The sequence below is a fragment of the Bos grunniens genome, chromosome X, assembly GCF_055505025.1.
Source record: "Bos grunniens cultivar Pamir isolate PY7600 chromosome X, Bosgru_T2T1.0, whole genome shotgun sequence".
NCBI classification, from domain to species: Eukaryota; Metazoa; Chordata; class Mammalia; order Artiodactyla; family Bovidae; genus Bos; species Bos grunniens.
This window is the reverse complement of record NC_141194.1, coordinates 122,866,726-122,891,047: the sequence shown is the minus strand read 5'-3', so window position 1 is coordinate 122,891,047 and position 24,322 is coordinate 122,866,726. Positions and strand designations below refer to the sequence as shown.

At 43.0% G+C, this 24,322-nt stretch overlaps 1 protein-coding gene across 4 annotated transcripts in view; it reads right to left on the bottom strand.

Moving 5' to 3' along the window:
• The window catches only part of FGF13 (fibroblast growth factor 13), a 542,346-nt gene that overhangs the window by 69,318 nt on the left and 448,706 nt on the right, over positions 1 to 24,322 (bottom strand). For 3 of the 4 annotated variants that reach the window (XM_086386532.1, XM_086386530.1, XM_086386533.1), the window contains one exon: positions 3,379 to 3,489. In XM_086386532.1, the coding sequence (XP_086242658.1) occupies positions 3,379 to 3,489 (111 nt within the window). Of the gene's footprint in view, positions 1 to 3,378; positions 3,490 to 5,369; positions 6,341 to 24,322 lie in introns of those variants that run through there. The other variant, XM_086386531.1, reaches the window with a different exon arrangement.

Genomic DNA, 24,322 nt, shown 5'->3' with positions numbered 1-24,322 from the left:
ACACGGATTTTTCACTATGTACCATAGATATCTGTGATGCCCGATTCAAAAATAAAAAATACCACGCTAAAATAAAAAAATGAAGAAAACAGCAAAAGTGGAGAGTGACTGGTGATACCAGTCCAACTGTTTTTCTTTAGACATTTAATATCATAAACATTTAAGATCATTAAGATGAATTTATGATCAATTAAGATCATAAACAGGCTTGTCTGTCTAAAGGGACAGTCTTTCCAGATAAAAATGCAAAGAAATTATTACATCAAGGGTGATCTTGCACAGATTAAGTATGCTCCAATATGCCTCTGTTTCTCTAAATCTGGAGTACTTCTTCATGGACTTAGGATATTATTTTGATTAGGATGAAAATATGCTAAGCATGAGAAGAAAACAATGGATTTTATGTGTGTATCTAAAACACATTCATTTATGTGTGTATCTAAAACACATTCATTAAACATCTGATCTCTCTTCTTCCATTTCTGTCAAAATTTTGAGGAAGAAATAAAAGGGCCCCATTTCTTGTCTCCTGTTGTATCTACATAAAAACAAACTCCTTGTACATTGAAAGACCCATTTTTCTTAGAGATGTGCACAGAGTTGGCACTCAGTGTTTGCTTAATACAAAAAGGAGGCCATCTTTTTGTTTATCAGTTGGGTTAAGATCAACTTCTCAAAGGGAGCAATTTAAAAAGTATATATTAATGTTGATCAGAAAGACTTGACCCATTAAATTGGTAACACTACTGGAGGTTTGAAAGGAAAGTTGCCTATTCTAACATGGCCCTCACTGAGTCCAAGGCAGATATAATAAAACTGCTCTCATGAAATGTCTATCATCTTTTCCTTTTCAGGGGGCAATACATAATTTACAATGGCTGATTTGTTCATGGTGAGATTTTACTGGACTGATATTTACCATTGTAATAAAGCTACCTAAGGTTAGCTTAAATGCATAATACCAAATATATGTTTTCAGAAATAGATGTATCTTGGTAAGTGTGAATTGATTTGTTTTATCATGATCTGGCTTATCATGTCAGAATTAAAATATCATAAAATCAACCAAGGTGAACCAAGTGAGAAAAAAATATGATGAAAAACCCTAAAAATTAAGAAAAATATAAACATAAATAACAAGGATGCATATTAAGGAAATAGTATATTAACAAAATAAATAATGAATGCCAAGAAAATTGCTTGGCTTTAGGGGGAAGAAAAGAATACATCTACATAGTTAGACTTCCATTTTAATGATGATCATTTTAATGATCACTTTAACCATTAAGTATTCTTGTTTCCTGATGACTTACACCCTACAATATACTCAAGTGGGAAGACAAGCTAGCCCGCCGGCCTCTGATCATACTTGGCAGCTGGGGCAGAGTCAAGCCCCAAAGGCTTGCTATTTCTTTTGAGACACTTTTCATTTGTGTGCTTCATCTTATGGTAACACTCACCCTTGGCTGACTCACCTCTCATTATTTCATTCTGCCTAAACACAGATTCTGGCTCTTTTAAGGCCCAACAATATCATTAGTATGCAGAAATGCCATGCATATCAGTCAGTTATAAGACAACCAGGAGCTATGCATATGCAGGAACTGAAAAGTAAAACTGACTACCTGAGTCCACAGTTAAGAAATGGAGCTTTATTTACATACACACGTGTGTGTGTGTATACGTATGTGTCTATGTGTAGATATATGTGTGTGTGTATAGTACTCTACAATGACTACATACACTGTGATCTTGAGGTGTGTGCCGTATCACTGCTTATACAATAAATGAATCGTCCGGGTTTTTTTTCCTTTTCAGGAAAGGCATGTGAACATTGGACCCAAAATAAACTTTTCCACTGATTTCTGCACTAATCTGCAGAAAATGTTAAAAGTAACTGAGGGAAAACCTGACTGGGTGGGGGTCATTAGCAGCTGATCATCAACTTCCTCTCAGTAATGCCCAACGAATCCGTTTTGCTGAGGCACTTTGGAAAGAGGAGCAGCTTTGTTGTTGTTCAGTCGTGAAGTTGGGTCCAACTCTTTGCGACCGCATGGACTGTAGCAATTCATGGGAATGTTTTATGATGGACTCACGTCTGTTACAGGGGAACAGTAAAACCCTCTAATTAGCCTTGACTCATTTTTTCAAATACAAGACTATACCTGAAAGAACATCTAGCATACTCATTGTAGAACTGCGACAGTAACAGCATTTTGCAAAACAGTGAAGAACGATAAAATCGTTTATGTATGGAACTTTTTCATCCTAGGTACCCACAGAGCTTTCTTTAAAGGTAATTAAAGGTGACTTCCTCTTGAGGTCTTGCCTTGGTCATCAATCAGCCCAGGAAGCTTTCTTAAAAGATGTGAAACTCTTTTAACATTCAACATTGGAACCCTTGTCTATGGCTTTGCTCTCTCTAGCCCTGTACCTCTGAAAATGCTGCAGAGAACTTGTTAGCTTTCAGATGGGCCTTTCTTGGCAATGGCACAATTTCTGGGAGATTCATGAAGTCTGAGGGAAATGAAATATAAATTATGGAAAATTGGGAAGGAATTGTGAGAACTAGGTGATTTAGCCTCATGAAATATTGAATATGTCTACAGCAATCTTCTAATTGCAAAAAAAAAAAAAAACCCACCAATTATTATCATTGAAGAGGGTGTCACTATTAAGGAGTTCATGCATTTATGACTCCAAATAAATAAAGCCTATCACAAAAGGTTATATAACATCTTGGAATCATTATCCTTCAGTAACTGGAAATAAAACTAACTTTCTTTTTGATGTGTTTCTCTTTTAAGTTCACCATGATGGTCTCCAATTTGGTCTTGACTTAAACCATGATTAAAAATAGCATGCTCAAAGAAATCTCTTTACCCACCTGTGGAAGTATCTCAATGTTAAAATCCCAATTAGTCTGAGAATTATCAGTGTGTGTAGGGCAGGGGGAACAGAAGTGAAAGCTTGTAATGATGAATTCTCCTGACATGAAACCACTCTTCTCTCTTGGGATGAGACCGGTGCTTAAGAGTAGAGATAACTGTGCTATTTCAGGATCAGTGTGGGGGTGAGTAAATTTTCTGTGGGAAAAAAGTAATAAAATCCAAAGGACAGCCATAAATCTATCCAGATTACCATGGAGATGACATTTGGATTGTTCTTCAGATGGTGTCAACATTATTTGCTACCGTTCACTATTTTAGATATTTTTATGTTCCCCTTCCTTTAGGCTAACCTGCTGAAATGGGATTATATAGTGCTGACTCTATTTTGGATTCACTTCGGGATTAAGCAGGGTTGTTTACTTAAAGAAAGAAAGAAAGTGTCAACAATATGCTGGGATATACTATTATTTATTTTGCAGTCACTTACTGTAAGTGCTGTCCTCATCTTTGGTGCCATCAATAGTTCCATCTGCCTGCAGCTGCAAGTGGTAACCTTGTCGACTGTATAGTTTGGTAACTATACCCTTAAGCTGAGGCTCTGCAAAGAGAAAGATGGTTGGGGTCAATTGATAAGTTGTGCACATATGGTTGAAAAGACTTAGAATTCGAATTCCATTTACAAATTTTAGTGGAAAAAGGTCAAACGGCACTTTTTATAAAGAGTCCTCTGAAAAAAGGAAAACAAGCAAACAAACTGCAAGTTTCAGAACCAACCTTCAGACTGAAGAAACATTTGACTGCCACCTGGTAACATTGGTAAAGCCCTAAAGCTACTGACAGCAGAGACAGTTTCTGATGGCGTGTCCTTTGGCTTACAGAGTGGCACTTCATCTCATTGAGCATTCAAAATGGCTTGGCAAGTAGCATATTCTGCCTTTTAACAATGTGCCACTTCTCATGCGGAAGGAAAAAGAGAAACACTAAGATGAGATTTAGAGTGGTTTTCCAAGCAGGGACCAAAAACACACCAGCAAAAGTTTCCCTCAGAATTACCGCAATTGGAATAAAGCATCCCCTCCATTCTAAGAAGGTTAAAAATGCATAAACAACCTGGAACCCCATCAAAGGATTTCTATTTAGAAAATTGAGCCGCCATACAAAAAAGGAGGGGAGAGAGGGAGAATAAAACAAACATATTAATTCTCCTTAGGGGAAAATGCGTGCAAAGAGCCGGGGTTTTGTTGGTGGGGAGGAAAGAAAATTAGTTCATACTTATTTTCAAATTTAGTATCAGAAATGTAATTATCCAAAATATGTGCTCTCAAGATAATTTTCAATTATGAATCACCATAGATTAATGAAGCACCTCATTTATCAATAACCGCCATGCTATCCAAAATTTGCTTTTATTGAATACAGACACCTGCACTGAAATGATATTTATGTCATTATTCAGACCACATAATCATGCTTTGCCACCGCTTAAACCTGTTTCAAAGCAAGCCTAATTTACAGCCCATTCCTTAAAAACTTCGAGCAAGCAGAAAATGTATGTCTGCATGTTCATTCCAGGATGTGTAGAACGCACAAATAGCGAAATAACAGACTGATACGTCAGAAATTCTGTAATATGTATCTAGTACAAGTAAGAAAATTGAGTAAAGGATCCATTTGGTTAAGAAGAGCCCAAGAAGCTGCTTCTTCGCCTGAAGGTAAACCTTGACGCAACCCGACACCTCGAGCTGTGTGAATTTCCCCTGGCGCCGGAACACCGCGCTGCTCTTCTCACTGAATTGGTTCAAAAGGACCCACGATCTGGTTAAATTCTCTCTTCAATCCTGCATTTTAGGAGCAAGTAACCAACCAATTTGACTAGTCGAACCAGATCACTAAGCTCTCGGCCACAGGTTCTAGGAATCCACCCCCTCCTCTCCAGCAAATATTTCAAAGCTACACCACAAGTCTGTCCCAGTAAGCTTAAAAGTGACCAAAGAAACAGAATGCCTAGACAGCGGAAGCCCAGGGTCCTTGGGGGTAGAAGCTGGGAGGGGAAGGGTCAGCGCTTCGGGGATGAAGGCCAGGGAGGGATTCCCCTCCCTGGAGGAAGGGGTGGGCAGGGGTCTGCCCAGCTCCGCGCCTGCAAAACACGCCATACACACGGCTGCCCAGAGCGCCCGAGCTTGCACACATGTGGCCTGTCTGGAAGCTGATGGCGCGCCCGCTGGGCAGGGTATGCCCCCCAGCTCTGCGCCTGTCCCACGGCAGTTGCAATGCAGCAAGTCTGTTACTGTTACGAAGGAGGCGAGAGAGGGATCGCTTCCCACGCACGCACACCAGCTAGGTGGCCACATCCGCACTAGATGGGCCACCGACAAACTCACCTCCGTTTCCATCCACGCCCCCCAGCCCCCTCCACACTCGTAAAGTACGGAGAGAGGAAAAAAAAAAAAAAGAGCCAGCCAAGAGCCCCCTTCCAACCTGGTCTCCTTCTGCGCCTCTTCTTGGAGCCGAAGAGTTTGACCCGGGAAAAGACGTTTAACTTGTTTTTGTCGCAGCTGGTCTTGCCTTTGCTGGGGCTGCTGACACATTTGCAGGCGTTCGATTTCTCGCGCTCGCGGGCTTGTCGCTTCTGCCGGATGAGCGAGCTGGCGATAGCCGCCGCCATGGCCACGACGCCCACCACCACCACTTCTTTCGCGGCTCCTCTCCGGGTTCGCCTCCTCCTCCCGCGCCTCCGCCGCTCGCCCGGTCGGTCTCGCGCCTCCGCCGCCTTAGTCTCCGGAGCCGGCGCTTGCCCGGGCTTCTCGGCGCTCGGGCTTCAGCCGAGGAGGGGGCTCAGCATCCCGGCCGAGCTCCTCCGGCGGTGGTCCGGCTCCCGCGCGGGCGGCCGCCTTGCCTGGGTCCGAGCCGACGCCACAGCCCAGGGCCGGGATCGCGGGCGAGACTGGCTGGCAGGCGGTGGCGGCAGAGCGGCGCTAGTGCGTGCGCTCGGCCCCTGCGCCCGGAGGACACTGTGCGAGTCCAAGTGGCTCGGGTCGGAGTTTGGCGGCACCCCCCGCCCGGTGCCGCGCGGAGGGGGCCGGAGGAGGGAGGCGGGCGGAGGGAGGGAGCGCGGGCGGGAGAGAGAGGCCGGGAGCGCGGGCGGCGGCAGGGAGGGGGGGATGGAGGAACCGTGCGGGGTAGGGGGGGGTGGGGTTGGGGGGGCGCGCCCTCGCCCTGGCCCCTCCGAGCCTCCCACTAGTCCTTGCAACTTCTTGGCCCGCCGATCGGGAAAAGTTGGCCCGTGCCAGCTTTCCGACGCGGCTCAAACAGGTAATGGCCTCGCATCTTCGCTGCCGCCGCTGCCGCCGCTGCTGCTCTGGGCGCGGCACCGACTCAGTATAGGAATCCTGTCGCCGCAGGCACCCTCCGGAAGAGCGCGACGGCCTCCCGCGGCCCCCTCCCCCGGTGGCCCCTCCCTCCCGGAGCCCAGCCCGCTGGCGCCCCGCCGCCGGCCGCCCCCACCCGCCCCATCCCCCCAAGTCCCCGGCGGGCCGCTCGGGCTAACACCTGTCGGGGCTCCGGCACTGCCCCATCTCCCAAACCCTCCTCCCCTCCTCTTCCCTAGAGGAGCCTCGGGCGGAAACAGTGATGGAGGAGACACCGGGATGAGGCAGTTGGGTTGGAGGAGCGGGGAGGGAGGTGGGGGTTGCTTGGAGATGGGGGATGGCGGAGTGGGATGTTCTGTTACTGGGTAATTCTGAGTTGGCCCCATGACGCCCGGGCTGGAGCCCAACGGAAGTTCGCCAGCCCCTTGCCCCAGGCTGGGACTCACAACACGCACTCCCCTCCTAACACACTCGCTGAGGTTTTTCGCATGGCGACACTTGTAGCCATTCAGGAGCCAGGCCGGGGCTCGCAGACTGGTTCAGCCTCCCCCCGCGGCAGCAGCAGAAGCAGCAGGCACTGCAGAGCTGCGCCCGCACACCACGCTGCCACCCAGTGGTTTTTGCTGACTTTTCATTTCAGGCCAGTTTGTGCCTTCCGAACCCCGTTTTCCCTCTGCGCCCCCTCACTGTTCAGTTCGGCTTTGGGATCCACGCAAAGAAGTCGTGTACAGAAGCAGTATCTGAGAAATGCAGAGCTGAGCCTTTCTTTAAGCTCTGGCGCGTCTCCAGTATCCTAACTTCTTTTTTTTTTTTTTTTTAATTTCCCCTGCTCCTCAAGCTCAGGCAGCCTGCCTCCCTCCAATTCAGGAATCAAGTGTGGCTTTTTGCTCGCCTCACTCAATTCACAAGTTCTGCCCCATCTCTTACTTGATTTCTATGCCAGAAAGGAAGCCCCTCAACAGTAGGTCGGCTCTGACATGGAGCTATCACTACTGCTCTGTCGACTAGACCTCCAGCTCTTTTCAGAACTGCTGTAGATGCAAAACCAAATGCCCAGGCTCTGGTCCTTTCCTGAGCTCTTGGGCCTGAGCCTCAACTAAGAAACTGAAATCTTTCAGGCTTCTTACTTTTAGCCCGTCAGAGTTAAAGCTCTTGAACCTTCTGTACATTTCACTGCTCCACCGGGTAAGCTGCTGCCACCTCCCTTCCACCTTTCCCCAATCTTGAAGTGTCTCTTGCTCTACGGTAAGCACAACTGTGTCTGCTGAAGTGCACTGGCCTGAAGGTTGCAGTGACTGAAATGGATAGACACGGGACAATGATGCCCAACAGTCTGAAATTTCTTGCAGGTTAGTCTACTGCTCTTTTGTGCTTTGCGTTTTCCCAAGAGAAAAAGGAGGACAAGGTAGAAGAATTTTAGCATCTCAAGTCCACTGAAGTATCTTTAGACTTTAATTCATGGGGAAAAAATCCTGGGACTCTGAACGCCTTAAAAATTGGGACTGGGTTTTGGTCACCACTATATTCCCATCCCCTGGCACGTTTCCTGTCACATAGTTTAAGCTCAAGAAAAGTTTATTAAAAATAATTGACAAGTGACTGACTGATACTGATTCTGAAGGGTACAAAGATGTTTCCTGGCTCAGAAGGTATTTGATTTAAATCCCAACTACAATGAAGGGAAATAATCTCCCCAAAAGAGGGGTTGAAAGCAGCTCTGACCAGGACCAAATATTTGGGGTGTGGGATGGACAGTTAAGAGGTTCCTACTCATTGTGCATACTTTTACCTTCTGCTGTGTACTGCCTTCAAGAATCCACCCCCCCCCCACTACCACCACAAACCCACCTTTTTTCCCTCTTGTTTCTTTCTTGGGACCCTGCACCAAAGCAGGCATGACAAAGCTAAAGAAAAACAGAGTCCTGATTCAGACAAGGGACAGAACTTGGGAAGAATAAGGGAATGGTACTGAGAAAATAATGAAGGCTTTCCCAGGCTCTTCCCACTGCTTCTCCACCAGGTCAGCATTCACTGTTTGCTTGTCTGAATGTCACTCACAAGGTATTTGCAGGCGGGATTTGAGGTAAACAGATGTAGAGAAGACTTCAGGGATATATAATGAAGAGAAGCAGCGCACCATTACAAAGACTCAAACACAAACAGGTAAATATATCAACTCTTTTCCTGACTCGTACCCACCACCCCAGGCTTTTTTAAAACATATTAATTAGAGAATTAAACTCTATGCTATGAACACATGAAACCACTGGGTCAAAGCTGACAACCGGATGATTCTCTAGGTATTTATATATATCTTTAAGGTATAAGGGGAACCAGAGTCTCTCCCTGTCCCATGTCCCTGTCAGCCCATAAAATGTACTTCTGCTGATTTTAATCCTCCCTTTATCCTTTCAACTCCATGGACAGGAAAACAAATGACATGTGATGGGTAAGACCAGACATAGGGGTCTCTAACTCTTTGTGATCTGTCTACAGACCACATGCGTGCTCTCTCTTCCATAAGAGAATCTGAGGGCTGTCACTGGAGAGGGATCATGGCAAGGGAGGAGGGTGTTGGGGGAAGTGGTCGGGGGGGAGGGACTGAAGGAAACCTGTTTGCACTTTGGGTCCAAATTGTGTTGTACAATCACTTTAACCATTAATGGAACAGAGCTTTTCATTCTTTCCTGACTCTCCTGTGTCTTTCTCAGGTGCTCTCAGAGAAGTGTGTTAACCCAACAATGAAACCCTCAGAGGAGACCTGTGCTAAAAACTCATTCATCTTGAGAAGGCAGTAATGAAAGAAAGACTTGCAGGTCACCCTAGAGAAGCATATTTTGCCTTTCCTTTCTGTCTCACTGCCACCCCAGACCAGCAGTGTGGCATTTCAGTGGAAGGATGAATCAAGGACTTTCCTTTAGTGTACATGCATGCTCAGTTGCTCAGTCGTGTCTGACTTTCTGTGACCCCATGGACTGTAGCCTGCCAGGCTCCTCTGTCCATGGGGTTCTCCAGGCAAGAATACTGGAGTGGGTTGCCATTTCCTCTTCCAGGGGATCTTCCCAACCCAGGGATCAAATCCACATCTCTTGAATCTCCTGCATTAGTAGGTGGATTCTTTACCACTGAGCCACCTGGGAAGCCCTTTCCTTTGACACTCACTTCCAATGTGCCCTTTTCTCCTGTCTTGCTCTGTTCCTACCGGTTCACCCTGCACCCTTGTTGGGGAACTTCCCAGATCTCCTACAGATCTAGAGTTTCAACTCTTCCTGCTTAACTCCAAGGCTCACAACTCCTCTATGCTAGGTGGCCCTATTCACCGCAACTCCTCCCAGACCTTTGATACTCACTGCACTTTCCACCAGGCTCTCTCCTTCATCTGACTCAGGAAGAAAGAATTCTTGGCTCCTTTCTCCAAGTCAACTCACAAAGAGTTCTAGCCTGAGTGACAGGGGGCACAGGTCTGAATCTCTACCACTGTGTGACCTTTATCATGTCAATGCCCCTGTTGGGGCTTCAGTTTTCCCATCTTTAAAAGCATCCTTGAAACATGATAGATGGCTTTCCAGTTGTATCCTGCAGAACCCAAAGAGTAGAAGGATGTAAGTTCCCTTACCTGTGTTTCAATCGTAGCACTTCCACTTTCCTCACTTTTATATACTGGAACTTGTACGTATGATTACTTACAAAAAAATAAAAATAAAAATGATGACACTGCTGACAACAAAGCATTTGAAAACCTTGGGATGAGATGTTCTAGAAAGTCTTCTTGACTCTGGGAGCCTATGATTTTTGCGCCTGTGCCCCTATTCCTCCCACCTTTTCATCATGCCCTCCTCATACTTGCCCTCTGCCCTTTCTCTCCCCATCCCATTAGAATATAAACTCTACATGGGAATCTCAAAGAAAAATCTGAAAGTCTCTTTGGCTCCATTCCTCCTGGGTTCACTTGAGAAGCAGGCTTTGGTATTCTTTTCAGGGAGAGGTATGTGAACTATTGGAGCAGGGAAGTCTGATCGTGGTCTGCCAGTCTCTTTTGGCAGGACTCAGAGGAGCTGGAAAGAAGCTGAGGGGACCTGCTCTCAAGAGGCACCTCCAGGAGAGAGACAGAAACCCGAACAGATGTGACTGTGATGAGTAAAAACGAGAGAATTGAGACAGCCTAATCAGAAGCAGCCTCAGTACTTTCTGAGCAGGAAGGAATTGGCTGTCTTTCTGAAACTCAGAAAAGATTTCAAACACCCTTCCTCCGTGAAGATAAACATAATCAGAGCCTCTTGCTGGTTGGCTCTGCACCTTCGCTAACAGTCCATCAAAACATCTAAGTGACAAGTTACCAGGTCAAGGACTGATGATGAACTCAAAGGGAGGGGGCTGGGAGTGGGAGGTGGATTCAAGTGTACCAGGGCCAAGCAACACTGGAATCTTGCCAGTAACTGACTAGGGCAGCAGAGGGGATATTGAAGAGACTGGGTAGCAAGTACCACTTTTTGTGGTCTATTTAATTATATCCAAAAGCCCAGAGAAACGACTGGATAGAAATACAAATGAGGAGATTAGAGAAAAGCCATTAGCAAAAGCTCTTGCCACATAACTCCAAGCAGAAAGAAAAATATGATTTAAGGGAATCTCGTCAATGTCACATTGGAATTCTAGAGACAGAAAGAGTGACTACTGTATTCTGTAACATAACCTGACACATTTACTAGCTGGCATAGAGTCTCTCCTAGTCAGATCATTTGGGGGAATTCTGTTTTGGAAACAAAAGGTCTACAGAATCAATTTTTTGGCAACTGATTGGCTCTCCTGATCCCCATTCAGAATGAAAAGCCAGGGAACCCTAGGCTTCTGCTGCTCTAGACTAGTTGGGTTGGTCTTCATTGCATCCTATTTCTGAGATCATTCTCTAAATACTTAAGCTGTAGAACGTACTGAATCTACCTCTGGTTTATATTTAAATCAAAAAATAGATAAATAAAATCTGTGGGGAACACAATAATTGATTCTGATCCTTATGAAGAAAAATCCTATAACCCATAAAAATTTCATTGTTTCATAATTTATGAACTTTAAAACCATAAAGTATCCTGATGGAATTAATCATACCTATGAATTCCACTCTTTCACATTTAATTAGCCATAACAGCAGCAACATCAAGGGTTCAAGGCCTCTGAATATCTGCTTCAGTTCAGTCGCTCAGTCGAGTCTGACTCTTTGGGATCCCATGAATCGCAACACGCCAGGCCTCCCTGTCCATCACCAACTCCCAGAGTTCACTCAAACTCATGTCCATCGAGTCGATGATGCCATCCAGCCATCTTATCCTCTGTCGTCCCCTTCTCCTCCTGCCCCCAATCCCTCCCAGCATCAGAGTCTTTTCCAATGAGTCAACTTTTCGCATGAGGTGGCCAAAGCGTATTGGAGTTTCAGCTTCAGCATCAGTCCTTCCAATGAACACCCAGGACTGATTTCCTTTAGGATGGACTGGTTAGATCTCCTTGCAGTCCAAGGGACTCTCAAGAGTCTTCTCCAACACCACAGTTCAAAAGCATCAATTCTTCGGTGCTCAGCTTTCTTCACAGTCCACCTCTCACATCCATACATGACCACTGGAAAAATCATAGCCTTGACTAGAAGGACCTTTGTTGGCAAAGTAATGTCTCTGCTTTTGAATATGCTATCTAGGTTGGTCATAACTTTCCTTCCAAGGAGTAAGTGTCTTTTAATTTCATGTCTGAAATCACCATCTGCAGTGATTTTGGAGCCCCCCAAAATAAAATCTGACACTATTTCCACTGTTTCCCCATCTATTTCATATGAAGTGATGGGACCAGATGCCATGATCTTCGTTTTCTGAATGTTGAGCTTTAAGCCAACTTTTTCACTCTCCTCTTTCACTTTCATCAAGAGGCTTTTGAGTTCCTCTTCACTTTCTGCCATAAGGGTGGTGTCATCTACATATCTGAGTTTATTAATATTTCTCCCAGCAATCTTGATTCCAGCTTGTGCTTCTTCCAGCCCAGTGTTTCTCATGATGTACTCTGCATATAAGTTAAATAATCAGGGTGACAATATACAGCCTTGATGTACTCCTTTTCCTATTTGGAACCAGTCTGTTGTTCCATGTCCAGTTCTAACTGTTTTTTCATGACTTGCATATAGGTTTCTCAAGAGGCAGGTCAGGTGGTCTGGTATTTCCATCTCCTTCAGAATTTTCCACGGTTTATTGTGATCCACACAGTCAAAGGCTTTGGCATAGTCCATAAAGTAGAAATAGATGTTTTTCTGGAACTCTCTTGCTTTTTCCATGATCCAGCGGATGTTGGCAATTTGATCTCTGGTTCCTCTGCCTTTTCTAAAACCAGCTTGAACATCTACATGTTCATGGTTCACGTATTGCTGAAGCCTGGCTTGGAGAATTTTGAGCATTACTTTACTAGCATGTGAGATGAGTGCAATTGTGCGGTAGTTTGAGCATTCTTTGGCATTGCCTTTCTTTGGGATTGGAATGAAAACTGACCTTTTCCAGTCCTGTGGCCACTGCTGAGTTTTCCAAATTTGCTGGCATATTGAGTGCAGCACTTTCACAGCATCATCTTTCAGGATTTGAAATAGCTCAACTGGAATTCCACCACCTCCACTAGCTTTGTTCATAGTGATGCTTCCTAAGGCCACTTGACTTCACATTCCAGGATGTCTGGCTCTAGGTGAGTGATCACACCATTGTGATTATCTTGGTCATAAAAATCTTTTTTGTACAGTTCTTCTGTGTATTCTTGCCACCTCTTCTTAATATCTTCTGCTTCTGTTAGGTCCATACCATTCTGTCCTTTATTGAATATCTGCTTAGTCATTTTTAATTAAGAAGACCTGGAGAAAAATACCGGATGACTGAAATGGACCTTTCTTCCCTGAGGATTACGAGAGAGGAAGGATCACAAGAAAATGAGCTTAAGCTTCAATATGTGGGGATTGAAGTTTTGTACAAGGAAAACACTCTTTTCAGCAAGGGTGTCCAATAACATAGTTAAAAATTGGCAGATTTTTTGATAGAAGATTTTGTGACTCCAATAGAAACCTTTTCTACCTTAGTGGATATGTGGGCTCAAGGCTCTCATTCTGTGATTTAAAACTATACTCTATTCACATGGTCTTCCCAGTTGGCACAGCGGTAAAGAATACACTTGCCAAGCAGTAGATGTGGGTTCCTTCTCTGAGTCAAGAAGATCCCCTGGAGAAGGAAATGACAACCTATTCCAGTATTCCTGCCAGGGAAATCCCATGGACAGAGAAGCCTGGTGGGCTACAGTCAAGGAGATCACAAGAAGTTGGACGTGACTTAGTGACTGAACATGAACGCACACATTATTCACATACTCATGACCTGCAACCAAGAAGGAGTCATGAGGAAAAGGGTAGCAACACCGTTACTGAGAAAGCGTATGGTCCTGTCTGATGGAGCTTGGAGACTCCTAGTAGCTTTGCCTTTGGAAGACTATATTGAGTGAACTTGGAGCACTCGGGTCAAAGCAGTCACATCCATTTTCTAAAGTTTCTCTCATGCAACGTGTGGTTAATACTTGGCAGATACAATACATCTATTCTCAACCAAATGGTTTGCCCCAGTGGTGATACAGTGTCCCCAGCCAGCAACGACACCAGCTTCTCTGAAATCAATTTAGTTTTGTTCAACCATATTTGAAGATCTTGAAGGAATAGTTGCTATTTTATGAACTGACTGGTGACTAACAAATATAAATGAGATGTTTCTATGATGAAACACTTAGGGCAGACAAGAAATGTACAAAACTCAGAGGCAAAATATCTGTAGCACAGGGTTCATTTCTTGCCCAGTGAACTAAGTAATCTAAATGAAAAGCTAGGGGGAAAAATAATGGGAGGATTTGAGCCAGAAGCCAACCATCAGTCATTTTTCTGGATCTAAGCTGTTTCAGGAAATAGGATTTCTGGAGCAAAGTGATCTAAACTCCAGATGCAAGGAAGGGAATTCAGTGTTTGCAAAAGATCTAACTTTCCCTGTTAGGGAAAGTTGGGGTTGGGGTGGGGTGGGAGGGTGGGGCAGGATTCACAACCAACATAAGGAACTCTAGTCTAGTTAAAGCTATGGTTTTGGCTAGTCTAGTCAAAGCTATGGTTAGGGTGGGTTGGGAGGGTGGGGCAGGATTCACAACCAACATAAGGAACTCTAGTCTAGTTAAAGCTATGGTTTTGTCTAGTCTAGTCAAAGCTATGGTTTTTCCAGTAGTCAGTATGGATGTGAGAGTTGGACTATAAAGAAAGCTGATCTCTGAAGAATGGATGCTTTCAAACTGTGGTGTTGGAGAAGACTCTTAGAGTCCCTTGGACTGCAGGGAGATCAAACCAGTCAATCCTAAAGGAAATCAGTTCTGAATATTCATTGGGAGGACAGATGCTGAAGCTGAAACTCCAATACTTTGGCCACCTGATGCGAAGAACTGACTCATTGGAAAAGACCCTGATGCTGGGAAAGATTGAAGGCGGGAGGAGAAGGGGACGACAGAGGATGAGATGGTTGGATGGCATCACCGACTCGATGGACGTGAGTTTGAGTAAGCTCTGAGAGTTGGTGATGGACAGAGAAGCCTGGTGTGCTGCACTCCATGGGGTCACAAAGAGTCAGACATAACTGAGGGACTGAACTGAATTGATAAGGAACTCTGGATGGATTTCCTATTTGCCAATGATATTGTTTCCATCAAGTTCCTATCAAGAGTTGCCATCTTTTACAAGAGCAGAGAGGTAATGAGAAACTACTTCAGTGCTCTCTCACGATTAAGTCTTAACACATCTCTTTGTAGATAGCAGCCAGAACGTGGGCAGGAGAACTGACTGAATTTGGGGGAGATGGTATCCATCAGATTCTAAGAAGGGGACAAAAGCCAGGTCAGTGATCCACCTGAGAACCATTCAGATGCCTTAGAGGATTTTTAAACCCTCCACACTGCTTTAGTTGTTGTTCATTCGTTTTTTGGTTTTGGGTTGTTTTTTTCCCCCTAAATTGGGGTTTAAAATGGTGATAACAATAAATACTGTCGTTATAATTGGATAAACAACTTGTTAAGCGGATGACAAACAGATGGGCAAAAAGTGGAAACAGTGTCAGATTTCATTTTCTTGGCCTCCAAAATGACTGCAGATGGTGACTGCAGCCACAAAATTAAAAGACACTTGCTCCTTGGAAGAAAAGCTATGACAAATCTAGACAGTGTATTAAAAAGCAGAGACATCACTTTGCTTACAAAGGTCCATATAGTCAAAGCTATGGTTTTTTCAGTAATCATGTATGGGTGTGAGAGTTGGACCATAAAGAAGGCTGGCTGAGTGCCGAAGAACTGATGCTTTCGAAGTGTGGTGCTACAGAAGACTCTTGAGAGTCCCTTGGACAACAAGGAAATGAAACCTGTCAATCCTAAAGGAAATCAACCCTGAATTAGAAGGGCTGATGCTGAAGCTGAAGCTTCAATACTGTGGCCACCTGATGCGAAGAGCCGACTCACTGGAAAAGACCCTGATGCTGGGACAGATTGAAAGCAAGAGGAGAAGGGGACAACAGTGGGTGAGATGGTTGGATGGCATCACTGACTCAATGGACATGAGACTGAGCAGACTCAGGGAGATAGTGAAGGACAGGAAAGCCTGGCGTGCTGCAGTTCATGTGGTCTCAGAGAGTTGAACATGACTGAGCAACTGAATAACAACAACAAGTGATGTGACATCAGCATTTTTCTTAATCCCTACGAGAACTTGTAAAGTGTTATCAAAACTGCCACTTACAGATGAGAAAGGAAAGTCTAGTGAGACTTGCATCTATGGTTTCCCGGCCTGTACATAGGTGGCAGAGCTTATATTTAAACTAAGGATTCTCAGACAATACAACGTTATGTTTACAAGGCCAGACCTTTTCTTCTTGGCATTGGGTTTGAAATTTAGGTTGCTGAACAGTGGTGCTTGATATGACTATCTTCTGGCTTGGGTAACAGGAAAAGATGAAATATAGCATGATTTTCAACTCACATGTTTTTTTCTTTTTTAAACAAAAGTGAATTATGAAACAAACAAGAATAGATATGACCTATGCACAATTATTAGCATAGTCCATACACTTTGAATAATAGTTTCTTAGAGTGATATTTAGAGAAGGCAATGGCACCCCACTCCAGTACTGTTGCCTGGAAAATCCCATGGATGGAGGAGCCTGGTAGGCTGCAGTCCATGGGGTCGCTAAGGGTCGGACACAACTGAGCGACTTCACTTTCACTTTTCACTTTCCTGCATTGGAGAAGGAAATGGCAACCCACTCCAGTGTTCTTGCCTGGAGAATCCCATGGACGGAGAAGCCTGGTGGGCTGCAGTCCATGGGGTCGCACAGAGTCGGACACGACTAAAGCGACTTAGCAGCAGTAGCAGCAGCAGAGTGATATTTAAAGAAAACTTCACTACCTTTCTCACTAAAATTCAATGATTAGGACTTCCCTGGTGGTCCAGTGGTTAAAGAATCCACCTGCAAATGCAGGGGACACAGGTTCAATCCCTGGTCTCGCTCATGAGCCCACAAGCTGCAACTACTGAGCATGCGCTCTGCACCAAGAGAAGCCACCACAACCAGGAGCCCATGCACCACAGTGACAAAGTAGCCCCCTCTCTCCACAACTAGAGAAAGCCCACCACAGCAACAAAGACCCAGCTCAGCCAAAAATAAATAAATTAAATGATTACAAATCACTGCTTGATGTTATTCTGCGTTTCTCAGCCCAGGGAGTACTTTGAGCACAGGACCTGGTCTGACTCACATCATCTGAGGTTTGGAATGCTATGATACATAACATATCCTGAACTTGGTCTTCACCCCTTCGTAGCAGTGATGAGAAGTTAAAGTGACTCCCAATTCGCTCAGTTCTTTTTTTACAGGGAAAACTGGAACTGGCTTTGCACACTGTAAGCTTTTTTGTGCCATCTGCTTTCAGCTACAGGAAGCTTGAGTTCAGCCAAAAGAGAGAAAAATATTACACACAATGTATTCACTTCCATGCTCTGACGCCCATGACTATTCTTTTGCAATCAGGGGTTCCTCTAGATCCATTCTAACTAATTTGCTCTAACATTTCCCTTCTGACAAACAATCAAGAGATTGAAATTATTTACTAATTTCTCCTGTAACCACTGAAGACCTCAAGTAACTTTAGAACCTCATTTCATAACAGGGGCCTTGATGCTCAATTAACCATCTCATTTTACAGAAGCGATCTGAGATAAGTGAAATTAATTTGTCCTGGACCAAATTGTTCATTCCTTGGTTTAAAATTTACTGAGAACCATTTGCCATGTACCGAGCTACACCCTGAAGGGATGCAAAGGTACCTGAAAGATGCAAAGGTAAAAACAGCTACATCCCTGGGTCAGGAAGATCCCCTGGAGGAGGAAATGGCAACCTACTCCAGTATTCTTGTCTGGGAAATCCCATGGACAGAGAAGTCTGGTAGGCTACATGGGGTTGCAAAAGAGTCAGACATGACTTAGCCACTAAATGACAACAATTTACTGAGCACCAACTATATCAAACCAGTCCATCCTAAAGGAAATCAATCCTGAATATTCATTGGAAGGACTGATGATGGAGCTGAAGCTCCAATACTTTGGCCACCTGATGCGAAGAGCTGACTCATTAGAGAAGACCCTGATGCTGGGAAAGATTGAAGGCAGGAGGAGAAGGGGACGACAGAGGATGAGATGGTTGGATGGCATCACCGACTCGATGGGCATGAGTTTGTGTAAACTCCAGGAGATAGCGAAGGACAGGGAAGCCTGGTGTGCTGCAGTCCATGGGGTCACAAAAAGTCAGACACGAGTGAGCAACTGAACTGAACTGAACTATATCCCTGGCATTATCTAAGTACCTTGTACTTATTTACTCACTTAATACTTACAGCAACCTTCTGAGCTTATCCTCATTCTACAGATGAAAAAACTGAGGAAAAGAGAGGTTACTGAGTTCATTCAGGTAGGAAGTGATGGATTCAAATCCATGCATTCTGACTTATATCCCATGATCTTAAAAGGGCTCTATTGTCTCTCCAGAGACTGTCCTTGGCCTCAAGTGGAGGAGAAAGAGAAATAAATAGACTAAAACCAAATGTTATTAAGCACAGTAAGAGTGGGACCAAATGTCCAAAGTGTTGGGAGTACACAAAAGAAGGCACAGCTGACTCTGGGCAGTAGAGGTCAGCTTCAGGAAAAAAAAAAAAAAAAAAAAAAAAAACAAACATCTTGGAGGATGAATTCTGAAGGATGAGAAAGAGCTAGGGAGTTGGGGAACAAAACTGGGTAAAGCCAGACTTCATACCTGGGTTAAACTGACTCTTGGTGCTGAATTCTTATCAGGATATATTACTTACCCTGAGGTGAGAGGATTTACACAATCTTGAATTTTTAAAAATTTTTATTTATTTATTTTAATTGGAGGCTAATTACTTTACAATATTGTAGTGGTTTTTGCCATATATTCACATGAATCAGCCATGGATGTACATGTGTTCCCCATCCTGAACCCCCTCCCACCTCCCTCCCCATCTCATCCCTCAGGGTCATCACAGTGCACCAGCCCTGAGCACCCTGTCTCATGCATCGAACCTGGACTGGTGATCTATTTCACATATGATCATATACATGTTTCAATGTTATTCTCTCAAATCATCCCACCCTCGCCTTCTCCCATAGAGTCCAAAAGTCTGTTCTTTACATCTGTGTCTCTTTTGCTGTCTCGCATATAGGGTCATCGTTACCATCTTTCTAAATTCCATATATATGCGTTAATATACTATATTGGTGTTTTTCTTTCTGACTTACTTCACTCTGTATAATAGGCTCCAGTTTCATCCACCTTATTAGAACTGATTCAAATGCATTCTTTTTAATGGCTGAGTAATATTGCATTGTGTATATGTACCACAGCTTTCTTATCCATTCATCTGCTGATGGGCATCTAGGTTGCTTCCATGTCCTGGCTATTATAAACAGTGCTGCAATGAACATTGGGGTACACGTGTCTCTTTCAATTCTGGTTTCCTTGGTGTGTATGCCCAGCAGTAGGATTGCTGGGTCTATGGGAGTTATATTTCCAGTTTTTTAAGGAATCTTCACACTGTTCTCCATAGTGGCTGTACTAGTTTGCATTCCCACCAACAGTGTAAGAGAGTTCCCTTTTCTCCACACCCTCTCCAGCATTTATTGCTTGTAGACTTTTGGATAGCAGCCATTCTGACTGGCATGAAATGGTACCTCATTGTGGTTTTGATTTGCATTTCTCTGATAATGAGTGATGTTGAGCATCTTTTCATGTGTTTGTTAGCCATATGTATGTCTTCTTTGGAGAAATGTCTGTTTAGTTCTTTGGCCATTTTTTGATTGGGTCGTTTATTTTTCTGGAATTGAGCTGTAGGAGTTGCTTGTATATTTTGGAGATTAATTCTTTGGCAGTTGCTTCGTTTGCTATTATTTTCTCCCATTCCGAAGGCTGTCTTTTCACCTTGCTTATAGTTTCCTTCGTTGTGCAGAAGCTTTTAAGTTTAATTAGGTCCCATTTGTTTATTTTTGCTTTTATTTCCAATACTCTGGGAGGTGGGTCATAGAGGATCCTGCTATGATTTATGTCGGAGAGTGTTTTGCCCATGTTTTCCTCTAGGAGTTTTATTGTTTCTGGTCTTACATTTAGATCTTTAATCATTTTGAGTTAATTGTTGTGTATGGTGTTAGAAAGTGTTTTAGTTTCATTCTTTTACAAGTGGTTAACCAGTTTTCCCAGCACCACTTGTTAAAGAGCACAATCTTGAATTTTTATACCCCTACACTTTGAATCACTTGGCAACAAGTTGATCCCTTATTGTAAGCATTCTTCAGAAGTGTACTTTTCTGTGAAATATTGATTATAGGTATGGTTATTAGGCATTCTGGGGATCGGGAAAAATAAAATGTGTTATGTGGAGGTTCTGATAGACGTTTGTGAGTTGTTTATTTCTTGCTTGTAAACAACTGTCTTCCCTTTCCCACTGATTGTATTCCACACAATATTGTCAATGGTAATGTTTAAGTGTACAGTAGTTTATCGATTTACAACTTCCATCAGCAGAGGGTTTAGTAGAAGTAATCCCCTTGGAAAGATGCCAATCAAAATGAAAATTAAATTGGCACGTATACCACAGTGAGTCACACATTCTCCTCCTGCAATAACGGGTTAGCTTAATGACCAGAGATTTAAGTGTGGGCAGTTATTAAATAATGTTATGATGATGATGATAAAACTGTAAGCTAGTGAATTAAAGATTATAGGGAAATGACTGTCCCAACCAGATAATCCTACTAATTTCTTTGGTAGATGTCAATATTCCTATTGGAGAGGGACAACTATTATTTGGTTACTGTTTGAGTATATTGTAAACATATTAGAACAAAATCTTCCTACTGAGTCATTCCTCTTCCTGCTGCTAAAATACCAGTGCCTACTTTCTCTATCATAATCTTGGTATACTTTGGTCTGAAAAAAATCTACTTAGAATTGTCAAGGGAAACAACTGCCTCATTTCACGGTAAGAACCAAGACAACATACTGTATGTACATGTATGCGTGCGTGTGTGTACACTCCAGACAGGCTGCAGACAATGCTTTACTGCCAACATCTCAGCCCACATGCCCGCCGTCCTTTAGAGGTTCCACAAGAGCCAGCTCTTACAGATAAGACTTTAGGATCCGGGTTGTCCTAATTCTATTCCTTCATTAATATTGTCCTTTCCCGTATCACATCCCTGGGTCACCGCTTTCCAATAAAGCAGCTCCTCTCATCAGTGCTGGATTAATGATTACTAGTAATGTTCTCATGACCCCCGTCTCTGGCAAGTGGCTCATTCTAATAAGGATTTTATGGAGGCAGTATTATACTATCAATACAAAAGAGCACCTCTAGTGGTGACATTTTAAATGACAGAACAGGCTGCCTGAATGGCTTCAAGGGAACTAAGAGCTTTGGAGAATCCCTCAATTTAAAAGTCCCCAATGCACGAGGTCATGACTAAAGTCATATTTTAATGGTGCTTCAGTGTTTTCTGAATTTATAAAATTATCTTCTGTGATGTTACTATCTAAAGTGATAAAACTTTCATACGCCCTTAAAGGCAGCATCTAAAGCAGTAGTTCCTAAACACCGATTTGTGGTCTCACACTCCACGGTGAAAACTTCACCTACTTGAGATGAATGAGGAAAAACATGAAAATGTAAGGAATTCTTCATAATGCTGATGTATTCACTTTAAAACTGTCCTTTCAGTCCTTCTCACCATTTTTTCTTTTGCTTTTCAAAAGTTGTAGGAAAGATGATGTTAAATAAATCTTTTACAGTTGAAAAATAATTGATGATGTAGCAAATATACATCAGTAGCAAATCAACACACACACACACACACACACATTCATACATCCTGGCTGACAGAATCCAATCTAAATTGGCTTCCCTTATAGCTCAGTTGGTAAAGACTTTGCCTGCAGTGCAAAAGACCCGGGTTGGATTCTTGGGTTGGGAAAATCCCCTGGAAAAGAAAATGGCAACCCACACCAGTAATCTTGCCTAGAGAATCCCATGGACAGAGGAGCCTGGCAGGCTACAGTCCATGGGGTTGCAAGAGCTGGACACGACTTAGCGACATTAGTAAATATAAATTCAAAATAAATAAATTAGTAAAAAATCAGTATAAAATAAAATAAAAGTCCCCTGCAATTGGTGGCTCAGATGGTAAAGAATCTGCTTGCAATGCAGGAGACCTGGATTTGATCCCTGGGTCAGGAAAAGCCCCTGGAGAGGGGAACGGCAACCCATTCTAGTATTCTTGCCTGGAGAATTCCATGGACATAGGAGCCTGGCGGGCTACGCTCCATGGGGTCGCCACAAGTTGGACCGAACTGAGGGACTAAACACTTTCACTTTTCACTGTGATTTTAAGTTTGGGACTAGCTAATGCAAACTATTACATATGGAATGGATAAACAAGGTCTTACTACATATCATAGGGCACTATATTCAATGTCTTGTGATAAACCATAATGGGAAAGAATATGAAAAAGAATACACACACACATATGTGCATAACTGAATCACTTTGGTGTACAGCAGAAACTAACACATCATAAATCAACTATACTTCAAAGTCCCCTGCCATTTTATTCTACTAGCTCTATGAATATGTGTGCATGTGAGTGTACACATAAGCTCACTGTGTTGCTTTTGCTATTCATGTTGCATAAATTTCCATGTCACACAAGCTCATTCAGCTCTCGTTCAAGTTTTTTACCCTTCCTGGCCAGGATTCATGAAAAAATGTGGTCTTTACCAACACACTTACCTTCTTCACATTCACCATTCACTCTAATTTTATCATATAAAATTGTGTGTGTGTGTGTGTGTGTGTGTATTCTTAGCAATTCTTCCCTATAGATTTCAATACCCCTTTTAGAGGACAACTAGTATTTGGTTGGTATTTGAATATATTTAAAATATTCCTCTTCATTGCATTCCTCTTCTTATGCTCCTTCAATTGTTCAATAGTTTTGGTTCAATTCTGGAAATTTAGCCATCAACTCTTCATCTAATGTTTCCCTTTAAATTGCTATTCTTCTTCTGAAACTTCTGTTAGGTGTACGTGAGACTTCATTCTCTCCTACATTCCCTTTCTTCCTTCTCTTTCCTAATCCCAACTATTTAACTTTGTAGAATCAGGGGCGCTTGACCTATCCCTTCTCTAGTTGGATTTAGTCTATTGATTGATTTTGTTTTTATTCCATCAATGCACACACAAATACTGTATTATACATTATGTAACTTAAAATATATAGAGCATATTAAAAATTATATATATATATACATACAAGCATATGTATATAGTAAGTCCTTCAAGCTGAGAATTTTCAAAGGTGCAAATGTGCATTCCTGGTCCAATCATGAAAGTTAGTTCACATGTCTGGCATACATTGTCGCATGCATGCATCCTGTACAAGTGGTTGGACTTTTGTGTACTTTACTGCACAGTAGCATATAGAGCACAATAGTACCGTATCTTTATTTCAAGCCCCATGTCCAGAAGCAAGCATAGAAGCAGCAGTGATGCAGCTGGTACTACTGTACTTTTCAAGGTACTGTACTATAAGATTAAAAATGTTTTACTTTTTGTTTGTTTTTTATGTATTATTTGTGTGTCAAGTATTATAAACCTATTACAGTACAGTACTATGTAACTGCTTATGTTAGTTGCAGACATAGACTAACTCTGTTGGACTTACAAATAAACTGGACTTATGAATGCACTCTCAGAACAGCACTTGTTCATATGTAGGGGGCTTACTGTACATATATGTGTATATATATATATACACACACATATATATAATTTTTATAATGTCTGTTTCATCTTTTCTAATATGTCTGCTATTTTTTGATAATGTGCTGTTTATACTTTATGGATTCTATTCCTTCCTTTATCCTATTGAGCATTTTGAAGATGCTTATGTTAAAGTCTCTCCCATATTGCCTTATTATACAACTTTTCTGGAATATAGATTACCCTGTTTATTGTCACTTCTGATCACCCCTGCAATGACTTATTTCCCTTCTTTCTCTGGAAATCTGAGGGGCTCACCTTCAGCAGGAGAGTTCCTTTCTGTAGAAGTCCTATGTGAACCCTGGAAAGCAGAGTTATCTATCTCTACAATTTTGTGTTCTTTCTCTGCCAGCATTCTCTGGGTTTCACTGGATCAAAGTCAGTTTTTAAATTTCCCAGCTTGTTAGTAAAAATTAAGATGTGGGGCTTTGATTTTTTACATTCTAGGCCCAGAGAGGACACTCCACCTATATTCTGCATCCCAGGCCTTGAGTCCTGATTCATCATGAGCCGGATGGACTTTTGGCTCCTAGGTTTATGAAGGGAACTCAAGGCTCTATATCAGGGCTGTGGCTTCACCTGAGTGTGTTAATCACTCAGTTGTG